At 41.8% G+C, this 23,075-nt stretch overlaps 1 protein-coding gene across 1 annotated transcript in view; it reads left to right on the top strand.

The window, feature by feature from the left end:
* PRKG2 (protein kinase cGMP-dependent 2) overlaps nucleotides 1-23,075 on the top strand; it is a 97,792-nt gene that overhangs the window by 33,977 nt on the left and 40,740 nt on the right. The window contains exons 4-7 of the mRNA XM_034431197.3: nucleotides 1,976-2,089; nucleotides 4,741-4,846; nucleotides 6,756-6,819; nucleotides 14,661-14,738. Of these exons, the coding sequence (XP_034287088.1) occupies nucleotides 1,976-2,089; nucleotides 4,741-4,846; nucleotides 6,756-6,819; nucleotides 14,661-14,738 (362 nt within the window). The remainder of the gene's footprint in view (nucleotides 1-1,975; nucleotides 2,090-4,740; nucleotides 4,847-6,755; nucleotides 6,820-14,660; nucleotides 14,739-23,075) is intronic.

Raw genomic sequence — 23,075 nt, 5'->3', positions numbered from 1 at the left:
GCAGGAGGCTTTCCAGCCCCAAAATGGGGGGGCGGTGCATGTGCGGGGGGCACATGCGTAGAGATGCACGCATGCATAGGGGAGCGTGGGGTGCATATTGCATTATGGGTGCCGGCACATGCATTCGCTGTCACACACGTGCACACACACTTTTGGCACGCAACGACAAAAAGGTTAGCCATCACTGTTATAGTTGATTTTTGTTATCTTTCTCCCAAATTGTGCTTGAAACCTATGGAGGAATTTCAGCTTTTTGATATACAAACAACACACATACAAATATATATATAATTATTTGTAATATATGGCTCTATGAACTGATAATGGTAATCCGTGCAACTTTCAAGTTCTGGTAGCCCTCAATTTACAACAGTTCATTTAATGACCATTCAGAATGTCAGAAAACAGAAGTACAAAATCCCAAATTCAATTCTATATTCTATTCTGTATGGCATAGAGTCAGATTATCTGTGAAACTGCCTTTCCTTAAGGACATTGATCTGTCCTAGCAAGCCATATAGGGTGGGTATGCTCTTAGTCTCTTCCTCTAAATGCAGAGAATCCTCGACTTCTGACAGCAATTGAGCCCAAAATTTCAGAAGGTCACAAAAGGGGATCACATTTATTTATTTATTTTATTTATTTGTTTTAATTTGTATACCGCCCTTCTCCAGCAGGACTCAGGGCGGTGAACAGCCAGAATAAAAAACAGAAACATACAAAATTTAAAAACAATTTAAAATAATTAAATACTTTTGGCCGCAATTTAAAAACAAACCCCAATTAAAATCAATTAAATTTAACCAAAAACTGTGGGATCAAGCCAGCCCGGCTAGGTGAAATAAATAAGTTTTCAGGGCCCAACGAAAAGTCCGGAGGTCTGGTATTGTACGTATCTCTGGGGGGAGGTTGTTCCAGAGGGTGGGCGCCGCCACAGAGAAGGCTCTCCCCCTGGGGGTTGCCAGCCGACACTGTCTGGCGGACGGCACCCTGAGGAGGCCCTCTCTGTGCAGCGTACTGGCCGGTGGGAGGCTATTGGTGGCAGAAGGCGGTCTCGTAAATACCCCGGCCCTAAGCCATGGAGCGCTTTAAAGGTGGTCACCAACACCTTGAAGCGCACCCGGAACACCACCGGGAGCCAGTGCAGCTCGCGCAGGAGAGGTGTCACTTGGGAGCGCCCCGTCACTCCCATAATCCTCCGCGCGGCCGCATTCTGGACCAGCTGGAGCCTCCGGGTGCACCCCAGGGGGAGCCCCATGTAGAGAGCATTGCAGTAGTCCAGGCGGGAGGTGACGAGTGCCTGAGTGACCGTGCGTAGGAAGTCCCAATCTAGAAAGGGACGCAACTGACGTATCAGGCGAACCTGATAAAAAGCCCCCCTGGCCACGGCCGTCATAAGTTCTTCTAAAAACAGCCGTGCATCCAGGAGGACGCCCAAGTTGCGAGCCCTCTCCGTGGGGGCCAGTGACCCTGAGACACCAAAACTGTCATAAATATGAACCAGTTGCCAAGCGTCTGAATGTAAATCATGTGACCAGGGAGATGCTGCAACAGTCATAAGTGTGAAAAATGGTCCTAAGTCCCTTTTCTATCACTGAACTTTAAGTCCTTACCATGATCACAAGTGTTTAACAAGAAAAACACACAACAAATGTAACACAAGTCCCCTCCTTTAACAACAATAAAAAAGTATCTAAAAAAACCCACACATGTTTGCTAAAACAAGGGAGTAAGCTTATTTGAGCATGCATTTGCATAATTAAATTACTGACAATTTGAAACTGTAATTAGTTTGTAATTAAATAGGCACTTACTAAATTTACTCTGTCAAGATTGTTAACAAAAATCAAGTTAAAAATGAAAAACAGATTAATGTTTTGAAAGAGGGACAAAAAAATAAATAAAAGGAAAGCAGAGTTTAATACATCATTACATCATTTTGATTTTTACTTGATTTGTTTTTTTTCCCTAACAGAAGGTAGATTGGAGGTTTATCAACATAACAAATTTCTGTCATCAATTCCTGTATGGACAGCCTTTGGAGAACTGGCTATTTTATATAATTGCACAAGGACAGCTTCAATAAAAGGTGAGTAGGATTGTTCCTGAAAACATGGCAAAAAACAAGACTACAGTCCAGGGTTCCATGGTGAGGACATGAAATTCAAAAATCTGTGAATGAAACCTACGTATGATATTATTATTTCTCCTGCCATGCTTTCCAATTAACGATAGGAGGGAAATGCACAATTCGAGGACATCCTGAATACTTTCTTATTAGAGATGGAATAAAGAAATATATGGAATAGAACCGATCAATTTCTCTACGAAATCCAGTTCCCTGAAAATGTCACATCTGCATATAAAACTTTGAAATTATATGTAAAGTTACTGTATGTTTCGGAGTATAAGTCGCACCTTTTTCCCTCCTAAAAGGGGGTGAAAATTTGGGAGCATCTTATACCCAAATGTAGCCCCGCCCACCCACTGGCCCCCACTCTTTGGCCTCTGCCTCCCAGCAATTTACCTCCTTGCAGCAAATAGCAAGAAGAAACAGCCCATTTCAGCTTCAGCACAGCCTAATTAGCACAAATTGATTTACTGTTGGATCGGCCTCCCGACTCTCGGCTGTTTCAGGCTGCAGGGATTCCTTTTTTAAATTTTTTTTTTATTGGTTTTTATTGTGAAAATATAGAAATACAAGTCTGCGTTTTTCGGTTCCGTGGTGTTAAATTATTTACATATTATTTACATAGTATTTTATCTTTGCTTGTATATGGGTATATGGGTATTATTGCAGGTAATTATGTACAGTTCTTTATGATCATATATACATGTTATTTACTTGTTATTTACATAGATTGCAACCTTAGTTCAGTAATGTACATGGTACATTACTGAAAGTTGATCAGGGGAACTGGAGGCTAATAAAACATATAAAGGATGGAATTGGATATGATTAGTTTAATGGGAAAAAGAGTACTAGGGGTGACATGGTAGCAGTGTCTCAATATTTGAGACACTGCTATCATGAGACATAAGAAAGGCTGAGCACCAAAGAATTCAGACCTTTGAACTATGGTGCTGGAGAAGATTCCTGCGAGTCCCTTGGACTGCAAGGCGATCAAACCGGCCAGTCCAGGGGTGGGTTCTAATTTTTTTTACTACCGGTTCTGTGGGCGTGGCTTATTTTGTGGGTGTGGCTTGGAGGTCATGTGACTAGGTGTGGCTAGCTGGTCAGAGTCATTTCTGGAAGGTCCTCGCACTTACGACCAGTCCTCGCACTTACGACCCGACTCATTTGTTTGCTTTTAACACTGATCAGCTGTAGGGCGGCCCTTTGAAGCCCCATGGCAAGAGTTTAAACAGTTTTTTTCCCTCTGGTCATCAGCTGGGACTCAGGAGGCAGCAATAGATGGGGGGGGACCAAATAAAAGGTAAGAATAACGTGCGGGGGGGGGAGAACCAGTTCGGTGACATCATATCGTCACCGCTACCGGCTCGGCCGAACCGGACCGAACTGGGAGGAACCCACCCACAGTCCTAGAGGAGATCAACCCTGACTGCTCTTTAGAAGGCCAGATCCTGAAGATGAAACTCAAATACTTTGGACACTAATGAGAAGGAAGGACTCACTGGAGAAGAGCCTAATGCTGGGAACGATTGAGGGTAAAAGAAGAAGGGGACGGCAGAGAACGAGGTGGCTGGATGGAGTCACTGAAGCAGTCGGAGTGAGCTTAAATGAACTTCAGAGGATGGTAGAGGACAGGCAGGCCTGGAGGAACGTTGTCCATGAGTCGGACGCGATGGGTCGGACATGACTTCGCAACTAACAACAACAACAACAAATATTTGAGAGGCTGCCACAAAGAAGAGGGGGTCAAACTATTCTCCAAAGCACCTGAGGGCAGGACAAGAAGCCATGGATGGAGACTAGTCAAGGAGAGAAGCAGCCTAAAATAAACAAAAATTTCCTGACAGTGAGAATAATCAGTGGAATGACTTGCCTCCAGAAATTGTGGGTGCTTCAACACTGGAGGCTTTTAAGAAGAGGTTGCACAGCCATTTTTCAGAAATGGTTTAGGGTCTCCTTCCTGAGCAGGGAGAAGACCTCCAAGGTCGGTTCCATCTCTGTTATTCTGTTGTTTCATAACTGTTTAGGCACATTTGATCAATGTGCCAGGAGCATAGCCCCATTTTACCCCAACCATGTTCAAGTTTTCTATGCAAGGTAGAATCTCTAATCTGGACATCCTCATGCATTCTGACATAATGTGGCGAAGTACAAAGTATGCAAAAGTACTCAAATGTTTTTTTCCCCTAAATGCAGATGGAGGTATAGAGGATGTCTATGTTCAAAATTAGCTTCTTACACTATTTGATTTACAGATCACTTTGGAAGATATTATATAACAGTTGAATCATTATTCTAAAATGCTTTGGGCCACTACATTTATTTGTCTACAATATTTGTAGGTCATCTTCCAAAGAAAATTGATAGAAGTGGTGAACAAGGTAAACAAAAAAAATATATATGTGTGTGAGTAATAAAGTACGAAGCTGATTGCAACTCCTCAGTGTTAACTCCTGGGAGAGAAAGTGTGAAGATATTCTCGGTAGCGCTAAGAACTTTAGTAAACATCATTATTTGAGAAAATGTGTTCTGACTGTACATGGATATTATACTGTATGCTAGAATTGTCTCCCTTTCTGTTTTGTTTTCATTTTTTTTCTCTCTAGCTGTCACCAGTGTGAAAACATGGGCATTAGACAGAGAGGTTTTCCAAAATATCATGAGAAGAACAGCTCAAGCAAGGCATGACCAATATAGAAACTTTCTGAGAAGGTAAACTTGGCACATGCATCCTTCTTTTTTAATATCAGCAGATAAAAATAGGATATTCTGAGACAAGAATTTGCTGGGCAATATTTTGGTCCTATTTATAAAATCTTATGATTTCCAAAAAAAAGGGGGGGGAAAGGGAAAGAAAAAGGAAGTATTTAGGTTGGTAGTTGGTGCTACTACCTGCAAACTCTATTTTCTGCTTTTAGAAGATAGCTGAATTGCATCTTATTACCAATTCTGAGATCCAGAATTGTCCTTTAGTTATTATATTGAAATGAAGACATTGCAGATAAATCTGAATATTCTCTAGGAGTTCAGTTCTGAATTTTTCTATTTGGGTTCTTTTCTGCAAATCTCTATATAATTGGATATATACAGGAAATATCTATAACATGGAATTCTGTGAAGTCCTTAGTGCTGTCTGAGCTTGGTTGTTGTTCTTGCACAAGAACAACACAACTAGTTTATTTACACAACTAGGTAATATCTTCAATGCTAGAAGGGAGTGGGATTTGTTCTCTGTTTATATACAGTGGCTTGTCCTGTCAGTGTTGATGGGAGTGTCATTTTCTTCTTGGTAGTTCCTAGATTAGGTTGTTATTTACTATTTCATTGTTTGTCTTAATTGATAGTTCCTTGATTGGGGTATTCTTTACTGCTTGATTGTTGGTCTCTGGTGTTAATCCTTGCTTATCTGGCTATTGTTTTGTTTGTTTTTTGTTTTAATTTGATTTATATGCCACCCTTCTCCAGAGACTCAGGGCGGCTTACAGTGCGTTAAGCAATAGCCTTCATACTTTTGTATATTTATACAAAGTCAGTTTATTGCCCCCACAAACTGGGTCCTCAATTTACCTACCATAGAAAGGATGGAAGGCTGAGTCAACCTTGAGCCTGGGGAGATTCGAACTAGCAGTAATTGCAGGCAGCTGGTGTTAAATTATAGCGCTCTGTCTGTTGAGCTATCCAGGCTCCTATTGATTGCTGGCAAGGAGGTGTTTTGGTCTTTCTGTTTTCTTTTTAGGCTTTTGAGTGTCTCTTGAGTGGTATGTACATGTCATTTATTCCTATGTGCCTGTTGATGGCTGAAAACTCAGTCCTTTCTAGCACTGAAGATGTTTCCTAGTTTTGTAACAAAACTTCTGCAAGAAAACAACCAAGCTTAGAAAGAATAACAAGAACTCCACAGTTCAACTTGGATCTACAAATATCCTCTGCTATGAGGAGGATATTTGTAGCTGTAAATTAATGACCTTGGTCATTAATTTCAATGTGAAAATAGCTACTACAAACAGAACAATATTATTGTTTACATCCATTGTCCAATGAAAATACGAGTCTTTGAATTTGGATTGAAAAAGAATGGGTAGGGAGTATCTGTTCTATCAGTATTGATTTCATCGGTGGATAGAAAACGGTGATTTTCATCCTGTTTTGAAGGCAGTTGTATAGATTGAGCAAGTACTGATTGCTGAAATTGTTGACAAGAGTCTGACAGATAACTTGACGTTTTTAATGATAGCCATTTAGAAGCCACTTCTCAAATCACAGTTCTTTGAAGAAACATGGTCCTCAGATATAAAATCCTATGTAATTATCCTAGTACTTATACTCAAACCAAACTGAAAGAATGTATTTTGGGCAAAAACCTCTGCAAAGGCTGTAGATTATAGTGATTATTCGGTACCACTGCTGAACTTCCATATATATGCCAAACTTTACCATTAACCACATTCATGTTAACTGTCTTTTATAGGTAATACCCATAATATGCATACTATTTTAGGGGTATCAAATACTCTCCAAGAAAGAGCTGAAGTCAAAATGGTTCAAAGTAAAAGTTGAAAACTGAAAGCTAAAACATTGTATACAAATTGAATTCAGTGGATTTCTTTTGTTTTTTTTCAAGTGTTTCTTTACTGAAGAATTTACCCGAAGATAAACTAACCAAGATTATAGACTGCTTGGAAGTGGTAAGTCTTGTACCCCTAATGAGATTATTTAATCTTATTTATCTTTAGCAAAATCACTCTAGGGTAAAGTCAAACAGAGTTATATATTACTGTATGCGCTGATTAAGCTCCAAATTCTGTGTTATTTGATCTGAGCTAAATAAGATTATTCAATAGCATTTTCAATGTGAAGAATCTGAAAGTCCCATTGTGCAGGAAGTTACTGTCCTTGCTTTTCTGGAACTCATACTGAAATTCCCAGGAATAGTTTCTAAACTGCATGGCTTCCCATAGATTTGCTTTAGCAACATGTAGTTTTTGATGGATAGCATGTTTTATCACAGTACTTTATGTAAAATAGCTAGATCATGCTGTCTAAAAGGCTGAAATTTATGGGAAATAATGTCCCATTGCAAAAGCTTGAGACGAAATTCTGCCTGTGGAAAACTCCCTAAATATGTCAAAATGGTCAAATTGAAGAGAGGGGAGGAGGGGGAGGGGAGGAAAGGAAAGGAAAGGAAAGGAAAGGAAAGGAAAGGAAAGGAAAGGAAAGGAAAGGAAGTAAATGGATGAGGAAGGGAAGGAATAAAATGCTATAGGAAATCTGTAAATTTAATCCTTTCTTGGGGGAAGGGACATTTGAATCTGGAGGTCTATATTTAAGAGCACTTAATGTAGCTGATTAATATAGCTGATAGAATTATAACACCTACCTGTAAAAATGTGACATGCTGTGATACTTACCTCATATATCACCAAATACCTGTGTTAATGACCCATAGAAGCAACCATGCATAGCTTTCAAAAGAAATAGCAGGATATTCTGTCTGCTGTCTTTTGTTACACTTTTGAAATATAATGATTTGTAACTGGAAAAAAAAAATTCCGAGATCCATTATTAATAGATCTGGTTTATTCCACTCTTTTCTTTTGTTTATGCTTTAATCTGTGTAAATGAAGAGTTTTATATTTGAAGGGCTAATCGAAATTATTCTGGGCAAATTGATTTATCGTGCACACATTCTTATGTAATCATGGATTTGCATGCTCCAGTAGAACAAAGGGTAAGAAAAAAAAAAAGGAATTTAATTGTAGACAGGAATGCTGCAGAGTCATCTGATGATGATGAAAAGTACAGTCCCAGATATATTAATATTAGATGCCATTTGGGCTCAGCTTTTGTCTTCACTCCCTCCCTCTTTCCCTTTCTTCCTTCCAAAAGCTGGTGTGTTGCCTGCGTGACCTGAATTTTTCCAGAGCAAGTCTTTGGCAACACACTCCTTCCATTTGGCAGGGAAATCTAAAGAGACCCACTGCCGGTTTTCGATATTATGCAACTGCAACAATAGAATACCTTCGCTGAAATCATCGTCTAGCACAAATTGTTTGCAGAGCTGGCTTGACTGCTTAAGTCACAACCTGAATCATTTGTTTCAAGCTTCCTGTTTTATGTACCAGAAAGCTGTTGTGGCCCGCCAGCGGCCTGCGCGGATTGTTGCTGATCTCGACGATGAGGAGGCTGCTGTGGTGCTGCGCCAGCAGCCTGTGCAGCCGGCGCTTGAGTCGGACAGTGAGGAGGCTGAAGAAGATGTGGTGCCAGAGGCAGGGATTCAGTCAGGGCCTTCAGAACCTCCAGAAGCTCCTTTAAGTGAAGAGGATGAAGGGGAGGAGCCTCTTCTCGATGCACGGGCGCGCAGAGCTGCCAAAAGGCAGGAGTGGCTCCTCAGGAGGAGGTCTCCTCGAGAGTAAGGCTTGGGGCTAATTGGCCACGCCCTTAGCCTATTTAAGAAAGAACGCATCTTGTAACAAGCTGCAGGAAACAACTTTAGTTCGCTAATCATCGTGTTGGGATTTTTTTGCAACCTTGCTTCTGGGCTTGCTGCCAACTCCAGTAAGACTCTGTCTATCTTATCTGTGGAATTCTGGCAGGCTGTTAAGAATGCTTATTAACAGCCGGCATTTGCTAAAACTGCGTTATTTGAGTAAGCTAAGTTTTGTTCAGAGTTTGTGTGTGCTGTGTTCTTTGGAATCCGTAGCTGGGGCAGAACAGAAGCTGACTTACACCATTGGCTGTCTTAAGCTCAATACAGATAGTCCTTGACTTACAACCGTTCCTTTAGTGACTCTTTGAAGTTATAGTGGCACTGAAAAAAGTGACTTATGATCATTTTTCACACTTACGACCATCGCAACATCCCCCCAGTCACGATCAGACACTGACAGCCACATTGACTGAACCCAGTCAAAATTCAGACGCTTGGTAACTATGACGGTTGCAGTGTCCCAGGATCATGGGATCCCCTTTTGCGACCTTCTAAGAAGCAAAGTTAATGGGGAAGGCAGATTCACTTTACAACCATGTTATTAACTTAACAACTGCAGTGATTCACTTAACTGTGGCAAATAAGGTTGTAAAATAGGACAAAACTCAATTAACAACTGTTAACTTGCTTAGAAACAGAAATGTTGGGCTCAATTGTGGTCGTAAGTTGAGGACTACCTGTATCGTCCACTGTGACCCACAGCCGTTTGCTAAATTTTTGGATATGAATCCCAGCTGTACATTAGCAAAAAGCTCACTTGTTCTTTCTCTTAAAATTAAAAGGCAAAAGGTTGCCCAATATTGTGATAAAGAAGGATGACGGCAACGGTGCAAAACTGCAGGGCTGAGGGAGGCTGCAAAAATGAGGCTAGGGACCCATTTGCAGGGAGTAGGGCTTCCAGGTGTGATTTTAAGGTGCATTAATCCAGGATTGGGTTGCTTTAAATGCACCGTATAAGGTCATAAATAAAGACCACACAGACAAGCACATGTCCAAATTGATTGTCTAATTTTTTTCCCTTGAAAATATTGTATGGCACCTAAAAGCAATAAAGCAAAGCAAAAACATTAGCATGAATTTAAATGTGTTAGGCCTCTCCTGTTGCTTGCATCTCTTTAAAGTAAAAAAAAAAGTTGTTTGGATTCTTGGCTTAAGTAGTTTGGGTCAATGCCATCCATGGGAGGTATCAAAAAAAAAAAGAAGATGGCGGTCATGGCAATGGAGGTAGAGCTCTGCCCCTTTATATATATATATATGTATTATCAACACATATCCAAAAAATGATGAGTATTCTATTGAACTGCTGGGATCTCCATATTGACTTTTTTGATTCAGTTATTTGGGTTGCACATCTACCTGAGATGTCCTGTGTCTCCAAATAATCCAACAAGTTTGTTGTCTGTGTGTAGGAAGAATGGGAATGGATCAGTGGTGGGTTTCAAAATTTTTTACTACCGGTTCTGTGGGTGTGGCTTGGTGAGCGTGACATTGCTTGTTGGGTGTGGCTTGGTGGGCGTGGCAGGGGAAAGATACTGTAAAACCTCCATTCCCTCCCCACTCCAGGGGAAGGTTACTGCAAAATCCCCATTACCTCCCAATCAGCTGGGACTCGGGAAGCAGAGAATAGATGGGGGCGGAGCCAGTCAGAATTTTTACTACCGGTTCTCTGAACTACTCAAAATTTATGCAACCGGTTCTCCAGAACTGGTCAGAACCTGCTGAAACCCATCTCTGGAACGGGTAGTTTGCTAGCATAAAAATTGCACAGTGAGACAATGGAATATATGTAATTATAAAACTGCAGCCGCCGTTAATGATTTATTAGGAATTTTTCCCCCCTCCTCCCTTTTCTTTTTCTCAGTCCTGTCTTTACTCAAGGAGGACATTATTTCTATAAGAATGCAGTAATATTCCTGTAGCCCACAATGTTACCTTTTTATTCTACTTTAACAAAAGAATGCTTTTGTCTGTTCTTCAGACAAAATCTAATATTGCTCTTCGTGAGGAATTTCTTCTCTATGATAGATTAATTAGAGCACAAGATGACTGATAAGAGAAGTTAAACAGCTGGCATTTCTCCAGCTACAAAGAAAGCCCAAGAAGAGAAAGCTTTATGTAATTTAGCAATCATCTAAGAAATTTCATTTGACCAATTTGAGCAACTTGATCCAGGATACCATTGGAAACCTCGTGTCCTCTTTCGTAAACTTAAGAACTAAATTGTTTTGACAATATATGCTTTAATTTAAACTCTATTAGTCTCTCTGTTTTTCTAAAGTAATCAAGTTACATGATGTGATAGTCGTGTTCCACTGTCTAAGGGGCTGCCACAAAGAAGAGGGGAGTCAAGCTATTCTCCCAAAGCACCTGAAGGCAGGACAAGAAGCAATGGATAGAAATTAATCAAAGAGCCAGCCAATCTAGAATCAAGGAGGAATTTCCTGACAGTTAGAACAATTAATCAGTGGAACGACTTGCCTCCAAAAGTTGTAGGTGCTTCAACAACGGGAGGTTTTTAAGAATTAACAAGAGGTTGGACAACCATTTGTCTGAAATGGTATAAGGTCTCCTGCTTGAGCAGGGGGTTGATCTAGAAGACCTCCAAGGTCCCTTCCAACTCTCTTATTCTGTTACTTTGTTATTCCGATAAATTCCTCTTTGAAAGTGACACATATTTGCCCCAATGAACTAATTTGTGTCTCTAAGTCTTCCTCCTGAAGAGGTCATGTCATGCATTTATAATTCTTCAGCTTTATGATGAACACCTGTACTGCTCTAGAACTTGAGCATGTTTGTAACCTCTGACATGTTTAATTGTATTATTAGTGTACCCGTATTATCTATATATATATATAAAAGCGAAAACCACTCATGCCGTAATCACGAAATCTCCAGAACTGTGAAGCCTACAAACTTGAAATTTGCCACGTATGTTCCTCTTGGCTTCTAGGTGCTCACTAAGAAAGGATTTTTCAAAATGACCATCAGAGCATTAGTATTTCCTATATTATTATAACACGCTCTGATGCTAACTAGTTAGACGTTCTACTCCCCCTCCCAACTTGAAAATAATTCTGGAGAGAATGGGATAGCATAGGACAGGCTTCTGTGGGGCAAGCCTCATGGAGAGAAGGGGCTAGAAAGCCTGAGGGAGAGAAGGAGATAGGATAAGAGACGTTTCTGTGGGGCAAGGCTGAGGGAGAGAAGGGGATAGGATAGGGGAGGTTTCTGTGGGGCAAGGCTGAGGGAGAGAAGGGGAGAGGATAGAGGAGGCTTCTGTGGGGCAAGGCTGAGGGAGAGAAGGGGAGAGGATAGAGGAGGCTTCTGTGGGGCAAGGCTGAGGGAGAGAAGGGGATAGGATAGAGGAGGCTTCTGTGGGGAAAGCCTCATGGAGAGAAGGGGCTAGAAAGCCTGAGGGAGAGAAGGAGATAGGATAAGAGACGTTTCTGTGGGGCAAGGCTGAGAGAGAGAAGGGGAGAGGATAGGGGAGGTTTCTGTGGGGCAAGGCTGAGGGAGAGAAGGGGATAGGATAGGGGAGGTTTCTGTGGGGCAAGGCTGAGGGAGAGAAGGGGAGAGGATAGGGGAGGCTTCTGTGGGGCAAGGCTGAGGGAGAGAAGGGGAGAGGATAGAGGAGGCTTCTGTGGGGCAAAGCTGAGGGAGAGAAGGGGAGAGGATAGAGGAGGCTTCTGTGGGGCAAGGCTGAGGGAGAGAAGGGGATAGGATAGAGGAGGCTTCTGTGGGGAAAGCCTCATGGAGAGAAGGGGCTAGAAAGCCTGAGGGAGAGAAGGAGATAGGATAAGAGACGTTTCTGTGAGGCAAGGCTGAGAGAGAGAAGGGGAGAGGATAAGAGACGTTTCTGTGGGGCAAGGCTGAGGGAGAGAAGGGGATAGGATAGGGGAGGTTTCTGTGGGGCAAGGCTGAGGGAGAGAAGGGGAGAGGATAGGGGAGGCTTCTGTGGGGCAAAGCTGAGGGAGAGAAGGGGAGAGGATAGAGGAGGCTTCTGTGGGGCAAGGCTGAGGGAGAGAAGGGGAGAGGATAGAGGAGGCTTCTGTGGGGCAAGGCTGAGGGAGAGAAGGGGATAGGATAGGGGAGGCTTCTGTGGGGCAAGGCTGAGGGAGAGAAGGGGAGAGGATAGGGGAGGCTTCTGTGGGGCAAGGCTGAGGGAGAGAAGGGGATAGGATAGAGGAGGCTTCTGTGGGGCAAGGCTGAGGGAGAGAAGGGGATAGGATAGGGGAGGCTTCTGTGGGGCAAGGCTGAGGGAGAGAAGGGGAGAGGATAGAGGAGGCTTCTGTGGGGCAAGGCTGAGGGAGAGAAGGGGAGAGGATAGGGGAGGCTTCTGTGGGAAAAGGCTGAGGGAGAGAAGGGGAGAGGATAGGGGAGGCTTCTGTGGGGCAAGGCTGAGGGAGAGAAGGGGAGAGGATAGAGGAGGCTTCTGTGGGGCAAGGCTGAGGGAGAGAAGGGGAGAGGATAGAGGAGGCTTCTGTGGGGCAAGGCTGAGGGAGAGAAGGGGAGAGGATAGAGGAGGCTTCTGTGGGGCAAGGCTGAGGGAGAGAAGGGGAGAGGATAGAGGAGGCTTCTGTGGGGCAAGGCTGAGGGAGAGAAGGGGAGAGGATAGAGGAGGCTTCTGTGGGGCAAGGCTGAGGGAGAGAAGGGGAGAGGATAGAGGAGGCTTCTGTGGGGCAAGGCTGAGGGAGAGAAGGGGAGAGGAGAGGCTGATCTTAACTACTCATTAAGTTTCAAGCTGTAAGTGTCCATTTATCAAACCCAATCACATAGTTTCATAGCAGAACATGGGTATTCAGCTAGTTAGCATTATATCTATAGTTTTTCCAAACTTGGTGCTGTCTATATGGCAGTCTTATACATATAGAATTCTCATTTAGAAAGCCTCTTATTTAAGGTCCAGAGACAGGAACTACCAAGATCATATTTATAAGGTCCAATTCATAGAAACCAATCTGGTTTCATGTCAGGCCTATTTAAAAATATATTTATATGTATGTATGTATTTTTGAAGCCTGAATAATCAGTACTTTTTGCTTTATTGGCCCATATTAATGACCCTTTGATTTCAATGGTTTTGCACTGACTAAATCTGAGCAGTTGATCAAAGGAAGCAAAAGACTGTGGAATTACTTTGTGCAAATAGTCATGCCACATTCTTTAATAGATTTATTTGGATTATCAATTAGCTTTAAACCCCTTTCAGTCATTTAAAAAGACATTCATGTTTAATTGATCAACGTGTTTATAACTTATGCAGAAGAAGACATACTCGCCACAGGGAAAATGCGGGCAGTGGAGCCAAATTTTTTTTTGGCTTTTGTTCCTTCTTCCCGAAGCTTTTTTGAACGTAGCTTTTTAGAATTTGCGTTTTTTTTTTTGGCATAGAAGGATTCTGTTCTCCCCATATAGAAAGCCTACAAATACAATGGTTGTTATGTAATATTAATATCACCCTTGCTTGAAGGACAATACTTCAATCCACTTTAAGTAAATTGATTAATACAATATTCATATCTAAGTCCTGACTGTACATTTGGTAGGAATTTAAATAATTTTCTCTAGAAAATGCCAATGTTTTTTTTTTTGTTAGTATCTTGGGAAGATCTAAATTTGATTTACAACCCCAACTGAGGCCAAAATTTCTGTTGCTAAATGAAGCATTTGTTAAGTGAGTTTTGCCCTGTTTTACGAACTTTCTTGCCACAGTTATTAAGTGTATCACCGCAGTTGTTAATTTAGTAACATGGTTGTTAAGAAAACCTGGCTTCCCCATTGACTTTGCTTGTCAGAGAGTCGCGAAAGGGGGGGTCACATGACCCCAGGACATGGCAACCGACGTAAATATGAGTCAGTTGCCAAGTGTCCAAACGACCCTGGGAATGCTGCAGCGGTCATAAGTGTGAAAAATGATCATCAGTCACTTTTTTCAAGGCTGTTGTAACTTCGAATGGTCACTAATTGAACTGTTGTAAATCAAGAACTACCTGTAGACTGTTACAGCTTATTATTATTTGCCTTTTCTTTGTTCCACAGGAATACTATGACAAAGGCGATTATGTTATCCGAGAAGGAGAGGAAGGAAGTACCTTCTTTGTTATATCCAGGGGAAAGGTAAGCTACCTTGCAAATATATTGTCAGGGAATTACATAGCGGGAGTCCAAATGAAATCAGAGAAGCTGTCACAAACTTGTAGCTTTATATAAATAAATACAGGTTTTCCTCGACTTAACGACCACAGCTGAGCCCAAAATTTCAGTTGTTAAGGGAGAAATTTGTTGAGTGAGTTTTGCCCCATTTTACAACCTTCCTTGCTACCGTGGTTAAGCGAATCACTGCAAGTTGATCAGTTAGTAATACCGTTGTTAAGTGAATCTGGCTCCCCATCGACTTTGCATCAACATTTGAATGTTGATCACATTGATCCTGGAGATGCTGCAAAGGTCATTAAGTGTGAAAAGTGGTCATAAGTCACTTTTTTCAGGGCCGTTGTAACTTTGAATGGTCACTAAATGAACTGTCCCAAGGGTGTTTTTTTCAAGAAGCAACTGAATTTTTCTGGTTTTTCTTTGAAGACGTTTCGCTTCTCATCCCAGAAGCGTCTTTAGCTCTGACTGGAATTCTTCACCATCCTGTCAGAGCTGAAGAAACTTCTGGGATGAGAAGCGAAACGTCTTCAAAGAAAAACCAGAAAAGTCCAGTTGCCTCTTGAAAAAGCATTTTTGGGACAACCACGATCCAGATGACTGAGAATCTCCACAGACACGAAATGAACTGGTGTTAGCCAAGGACTACCTATATATTTTACATCTGTATATGCAGCAAAGAAGAGAGAGTCATGCGAAAAGGAGCATCGTGAGGTAAATCACAGGGCGCGCAGAAGAAAAAGGCAGGGAAAAAGGGAACTTCCCCCTCCGCACCCGCAGCAACCAATCACAGCGCAGATTGCCTCATGCAGGAGCCAGCACCCTTCAACCAATCAGTCACCATTGCGTGGTCTGGCTCACTGCTACTGCACAACCCCACTTGCTCCAGCTACTAAATTTAAATATATTAACATATATGTGCAACTCTATGTGGCCAATGAACCAATATGGGAAGCTGCATTTTTTTACTCCGTTACTTTGCTATTCTGTTAAGTTCCCCTTTGAAAGTCCAGCGTATTTGCCCCTATGAACTAATTTGTGTCTCTTTATTTCCAATTTTTTTAAAAAAAAAATTGATTTATATGCCATCCTTCTCCGGAGACTCAGGGCGGCTTACAAGGCGTTAAGCAATAGCCTTCATACTTTGCATATTTTATACAAAGTCAGCTTATTGCCCCCACAAACCGAGTCCTCATTTTACCTACCTTAGAAAGGATGGAAGGCTGAGTCAACCTTGAGCCTGGTGAGAATTGAACTCGCAGTAATTGCAGGCAGCTGGAAGCTAAATACTACCTTTAACAGTAGCATTAGTCTGCTGTGCCACTCAGGCTCTATTTTAGGCTTACTCAGGCTTATTTTGTTAAGTTCCTCTTTGAAAGTCCAGCGTATTTGCCCTAATGAACTAATTTGTGTCTCTTTATTTCCAACACCTAAGTCTTCCTCCTGAAGAGGTCATGTCATGCATTTATAACTCTTCAGCTTTATGATGGACAGCTGTACTGCTCTACAACTTGAGCATGTTTGTCACCTCTGACTTTCTTAATTGTATTGTTAGTATGTCAATATTAGCATTATATGTATAGTTTTTCCAAACTTGGTGAGGTCTATATCAGGGGTCTCCAACCTTGGCAACTTTAAGACTTGTGAACTTAAACTCCCAGAGTTCCTCAGCCAGCAAAGCTGGTCCACAAGTCTTAAAGTTGCCAAGGTTGGAGACCCCTGATCTATATGGCAGTCTTATACATATAAAATTCCCACTTAGAAAGCCTCTTATTTAAGGGCCAGAGACAGAAACTACCAAGATCATATTTATAAGGTCCAATCCATAGGAACATATCTGTTTTGATTGTTCTTTCAAGTGTTTCCTGCATCTCACAGAGTTAAGGAATATGGGAAGCTGCATTTTCACCCATTTGTTTCCTGAGAGAGATATAAAGGACATTCCATTAAGACTATGAGAGCCTCCCAATAGGATATTGATCCATCTCTTCAAGGCAAAATGCTATGCAGGACATAATGAGATCATTAGGAATTAACTGGCTAGCGATCATCTGGGTCTCTACAAGCTGTCAGATGACATGTGAATTAGTTGCCTGCTCATATGCACGTCCCTCCAGTTATTCTTGTTTGAGCTGTTTGTAGGGAGGAATTCAGTGACCTAGAGTTGGCCTTAGTTTTTTAGTTTGGAGCAACTAATCTGGGCAAAAAGATTTAAACTGGTTTTTTTTTTTTTTTTTCTGACAGCTCTTTTCTGGAAATGTGACATTAGCCATTTTAAATCCACCAACTGTACCTTTTGAATCCAAGCCAAAACAAAATTTTCTTCCTTTCCTTTCCTTTCCTTTCCTTTCCTTTTCCTTTCCTTTCCTTTCCTTTCCTTTCCTTTCCTTTCCTTTCCTTTCCTTTCCTTTCTTTCCCTTCCCTTCCCTTCCCATCCCTTCCCATCCCCCCTTCACCTCCTTCCTTCCTTCCTTCCTTCCTTCCTTCCTTCCTTCCTTCCTTCCTTCCTTCCTTCCTTCCTTCCTTCCTCTCCCCTTTCTTTCTCAGATTTCATAGGTGTTATATAAAGTTACACAATAGTATAAAATAACCAATGTAAAAAAAAACCCACCAAAAGCAGTATAATATAATGCAGAAGAAGGTAAAAAGCTAATGATGAACGTTTGATACAGAGGCAACTTGATATTGAAAAAAAAAAGGCAATTAAACTAGTCAAGCAATAAAATGAAAGATAACCAACAAATCCAGTAGAGACATTAAAATATATAAAGACTTTTTTTCCTATTAAAAAAGCAATAAAGCAAGTAATAAAAAGAAATAAATAATAAACATAAAATATATAACATTATTAAATATTTGACTAGGACATTTTATACACCTGAGGATGCTTTTCCTTATATATTTACTAATAAGGATGAACTTCCTTTTCTAAAATGACACATATCATGAAAAATCTTTTGGTTATGAATATCCTTTAACACATCTTATTAAATGTGTAGATTTTTCCGTAGAAATATAATATAAGCATATGTCAAGTGATGGGGGAGTGTGTTTGATTTTTAGCACTGGGCTATTGTCAATCTGGTTGCTACTAACAGGATAATTAACAGTGATTATACAATACTGTTTACTTCTGACTTGCTGAGCCCTTACACAATCATTTATATCTCAGAAAAGTGTGCATGATAGAGAAAAGAATAACAATGGATTGTAGAGGTATGCACATAGATTGGATCAAGATGTAAGGGAAGGAGCAGATAACCCCTGACTCTCATTAAAGTGTAATTCTTCGCAATCTATTCTCACATGGCAATGCTGGCTAAGAGTTATAGTTCAATGATCTATATCTGTATCTACTGTATAATTCAGATCGGGGTGAATTCTGACAGGTTCTGGAGAACCGGTAGCGGAAATTTTGATTAGTTCGGAGAACCGGCAAATACCACCTCTGGCTGGCCCCAGAGTGGGGTGGGAATGGAGATTTTGCAGTATCCTTCCCCTGCCATGCCCACCAAGCCACACCAAGCCCACCAGGCCACGCCCACAGAACTGGTAGTAAAAAATAATTGAATTCCACCACTGATTCAGATGGTGCAATGGGTCTAAAGGCTGTCTTAATGCAAGACTTGCCAGCATAAATGGCTCTTCCACCTTCATGATCCTGTAGTGTCCTCCTTATGGTAAGGAGATTATATGGTTCTAGGAGATGCAATGTTTGCTTTATTCTGAGATGGGAAGTGAGGTCTGTGTGGCTTCATGGAGCATCTTCAAAGGGATGAATCACTCAAAGCATCATCAAAGTGAAAAACTCCTTCAACATTTGCACAGCCCCACTTAAATTAAGCATCAAGTGGACCATTAAGGGAAGAGAAATTCAATGATGGAGGGAACCATTAAGGGAAGGGAAATTCAATGCCTTTTTCCTGGTCATCACTCATGTTTGAAGACGAGAAGGCTTGAACAAGAGCTTTTCATTGTGACCTCACTCAGGGACATTCCAGGGGCCAACATCCTTTAAATTCTCCCCCAAAACTCCTCTCTCCACTACACCCCAAAACAGAAGCTGCAAGGAAAGGACAGATGATTCTTTATATTGCAGTGTTTTTCAATCTTGACAACCTTCAGACATGTGGACTTCAACTCCCAAAAGGTAATTTTCAAAAAGGCAACTGGACTTTCTTGGGGGGGGGGGTTTCCCTTAAAAACATTTCGCTTCTCATCCAAGAAGCTTCTTCAGTTCAGAGAAAGTCTACTTGCCTTTGGAACAACTATGACCTGGATGATTGACAATCTCCATAGACATTCAACTCCCAGACTGGAGTTGAAGTTCACATGTCTTAAAGTTGGCATTTAAGAAACATTGTTATAGAGAATGGAATGAGTTTCTTTTACAATGGTTATAGAATTCGCTCTTGGGCTGGCAGGGCCATCAGTTATAACCATCAGTTGTGTCTTTTATAAATTGTGGAGTCCTTGGAGCTCTTGGAGCTTGGTTGTTTGCTTGCAGATGTTGTCCATAATCCACCCCGGGCACTGAGAACTTTATCTAGTTGGATGATTAATCATCTTCAAGCAAACAACCAAGCGTAGAGAGCACTCTAGTTCAACCTTGCTCTATCATTGGAGTTTTTTTTAGAGAAAGCCATTTGTCCGGAATGGTATAGGATCTCCTGCTCGAGCAGGGGGTTGGATTACAAGACCTCCAAGCTCCCTTCCAACTCTGTTATCCTGTATTCTGTTCTTTTTTATTGACTTTATAAATCCCTTGAAAGTTGATTCTTGGGTTTTTCAATATCAACTCATGATGGAAAAGTTGCCTGAAATATTGCTTGTCTACTGCTGTTGGTATTTGCCCACGATTCACACCCATCAGAATACTATTCAAATCATCCTATCTAAACTGAGATTAGGTCCAAAACATGCCTGATCAACCCATAGAAATGTAGGGTAGCTCCACAGCAGATGACACGTGCTCTGCCAGGAAAGCCACTGGTGGACGACAAATGAAGTAAAGGTAAAGCTTCCCCTCACACATATGTGCTAGTCGTTCCTGACTCTAGGGGGCGGTGCTCATCTCTGTTTCAAAGCTGAAGAGCCAGTGCTCTCTGAAGACGTCTCCGTGGTCATGTGGCCGGCATGACTAAACGCCAAAGGCGCATGGAACGCTGTTCCCTTCCCACCAAAGGTGGTCCCTATTTTTCTACTTGCATTTTTTTTTACGTGCTTTCGAACTGCTAGGTTGGCAGAAGCTGGGAGAAGTAACGGGAGCTCACCCCATTACGCAGCACTAGGGATTCGAACCGCTGAACTGCCGACCTTTCGATCAATAAGCTCAGCGTCTTAGCCACTGAGCCACCGGGTCCTAGAAAGATATTTTATCTAGTTAGATAAACACGTGTTAGATGGCTAAAAGCAAATGTGATATAATACAACTTGTGCAGCACCCAAGAAAACAATAGCACCTTTTTAAAGAGGTCTGCAGTAGAAATATGATGAAGGAGGATGGTCAAAATTCAATTGGATATTCCCTGTCTTTAAACATGACTAAAATAGTTCTTTGGATTTCAGCCAAAGCTTTCAAAAGCAGCACTTGAAAAAACAAAAAAACCTCAGAAAGAAATAATTCCTTTTTCTTATGCAGGGGCAGTTGGGGGGGAGACTTAATGAAAAAACATTTCTGCATTAACTATTGGAGAACAAATAGATCATGCACGAAAAGAGACAGATGGTAACCAGTTGGCAAGCTCTAGAAATAAACACTTATGCTGGCTGCTTACAGGGATCTGTTCTTCTTGGCTTCTGCTAAACAATATTTGCAGAATCTGGAAGCCGAGACAATAAGCTATATATTTGCTACCATATGTGGGCTGCCAAAATCCAGAGTTGATGGCAAGAAAAAGTTATTGAAAAGTCTCTTTGCTGCCATTTAATGATTGTCTGGATTGTTGCAAGCTGGAACGGTAGCACTAGTATTTGTAAGATATTTTAACGTAGGGGAGTGAGAGTGGATATCAGATTTGCTTAAAAGCTAGAAACATGCCTCAACTACTACTAATTTTTATGTATCCAATCCATAAAGATAAATAAGTCTTTAAACTCATTTACATATTTTAATAATTAATAAGATGACTCCCTAATGTATTGAATACATTTCTCCTACAGTCACATTTGGAGACAAATGGGCTTTTTGAAGTTCATTTGTCGTAGAATTGTAGAGTTAAAAGGAATCTTGAGAATCTAGTCTACCCCCTGCGATGTTCAGGAAATCCAATTAAACAATCCATGAAAAGTGGTTGTTGGCCTTTTTAAACGCCTCCAAAGCTAGAGAAACCCTAACCTACATAATAGACCAATTCATTACTGTACAAACATTACCATCAGGAGGTTTTTTTTTTATTCCATTTCAATGAAATCTAAGTAGCTGCAATTGATAGCCTAGTGAATGAAGGGAAATATGCGTGTCCCAAGATAATATTGCAGGATCCAATCTGGGTCAAAAGTTTAGTCTTCCAAGCTTTTGGACTTGTGCTGGAGCCCATCTTCAGGGAACTTCTCTCTCTCACCAGAATGTGTGTTTTGGGCTATTCTATACATAGTATTTATGTGGTGCCTGATTTAGTGTGTGTTTTTTTTAGTTGTTGATTGGGGTGTTGATGGCTGGCTATTAAGTGGTTGACTGTTGTTTCCAAGGTCTGTAAAATGAGGACCCAGATTGTTGAGGGAAAATATCCACTGTAAACAGCTTAGAGAGTGCTATAAAACAGGGGTCACCAACTTTTTGGACCTCAGGGACCACTAAATTCATAATTTTAAATCCCACGGACCACTAATATGATCTGCCTAATGACCAGCTGGTGGGCATGGCTAGGTGGTCATGTGACTGGGTGGGCGTGGTCAACTCGATGTCACTCACATCGAGGGGTGTCTCGTTGGCCTCTACTTGCCCCTCCCCACCCAGCCACTCCTCACCTCGTGACCTGGGCTCTTAGGGCCCCAACAGGAAGCAGTTGTTGGAGCTAAGCAGCCACCACGAGAAAGAGTTGGCAAAACAGCTCAGTTCAAATTGGATTTGACTGAGAAGGAGGCTCAGCAGAAGCACCTCACTGAGGACTACAAGCATAGGCTTTCCAAGCAGAGGGAAGACCTGCGGGAGTGCAAGGTCAGGTACCGGCGCCTGGAGGCTCAGCGGGCTGAGATGGTCAGCCAGTTCCAGGCCATGATGCAGTCCCACTGGAACGAGGCCCTCTGGCTCTTCATCACCAGCAGTACTTCCCTCCAGCCTTCGCCCAAAGCCCCGCACCAGGAGGCTAAAGCAGACCCCAAGTCAAAATTTCTGCCCCCCTCCGACCCACACAAGCGGGTGGGTCGCACAGAGAGGGCCGCCTCAGGGTGCTGTCTGCCAGACAATGTCGGCTGGCGATCCCCAGGGGGAGAGCCTTCTCTGTGGCGGCACCCGCCCTCTGGAACGACCTCCCCCTAGAGATACGCACGATACCAGACCTCCGGACTTTTCGGCGGGCCCTGAAAACTCATTTATTTCACCTAGCCGGGCTGGCTTGATCCCATCCGTTTCAGTTTTAATTTGAAATTGGTTTTAATTGGGTTGTTTTAAATTGTGGGCCGAAATTATTTAATTACCTTTTAAATTGTTTTTTAAATTTTGTATGCTCTGTTTTATCTCGGCTGTTCACCGCCCTGAGTCCTGCTGGAGAAGGGCAGTATACAAATAAAATAAAATAAATAAAATAAACAAGAAGACCCCGAAGGGGAGTCTCCCCCTCTGCTCTCCTCTGCTCCCCTCTGCAGCAACACAAATGTTCATTGCATGTATTCAGCCCAGGGGCCTTCTGCAGACCACCAAACTTTTCTCACGGACCCCCAGTGGTTCACGGACCACCAGTTGGTGACCGCTGCTGTAAAGCACTGCGAAGCGGTATATAATAAGTGCCATCCACTGGGCAGATAAGTACAACGTTTGGCTACCTTTATACTGTTTATGTCTCTCAGTCTGGTCTGATCTCTAAGCAAAAAAATGCTTTGTGACACCTTTTGATAACATTAGGGTGACTTTGGAAGCAAAGCAATGTGAAAGTGCCAAATATCATTACGAAACAAAACAGCTTAGGATGGACCTGTTTTGTTGGTTCAATCTAGAGAGCTACAAGGACAAAATCTCTTTCGGTGTTTTTGCAAAAAACCTGTCCATCACGAAGGTTTTCTATAATTGGAACTGATATTAACTCAATAATCTGCGAGCTTCAGAGAACAATTGATTCATTTCAAATTATACTAGCTTGGAAACCC

Source organism: Pantherophis guttatus, chromosome 8, assembly GCF_059756535.1.
Source record: "Pantherophis guttatus breed Tessera chromosome 8, ASM5975653v1, whole genome shotgun sequence".
Lineage (NCBI taxonomy): Eukaryota > Metazoa > Chordata > Lepidosauria > Squamata > Colubridae > Pantherophis > Pantherophis guttatus.
Note: the sequence above shows the minus strand (reverse complement) of the source record. Positions and strands in the feature narration are given on the sequence as shown.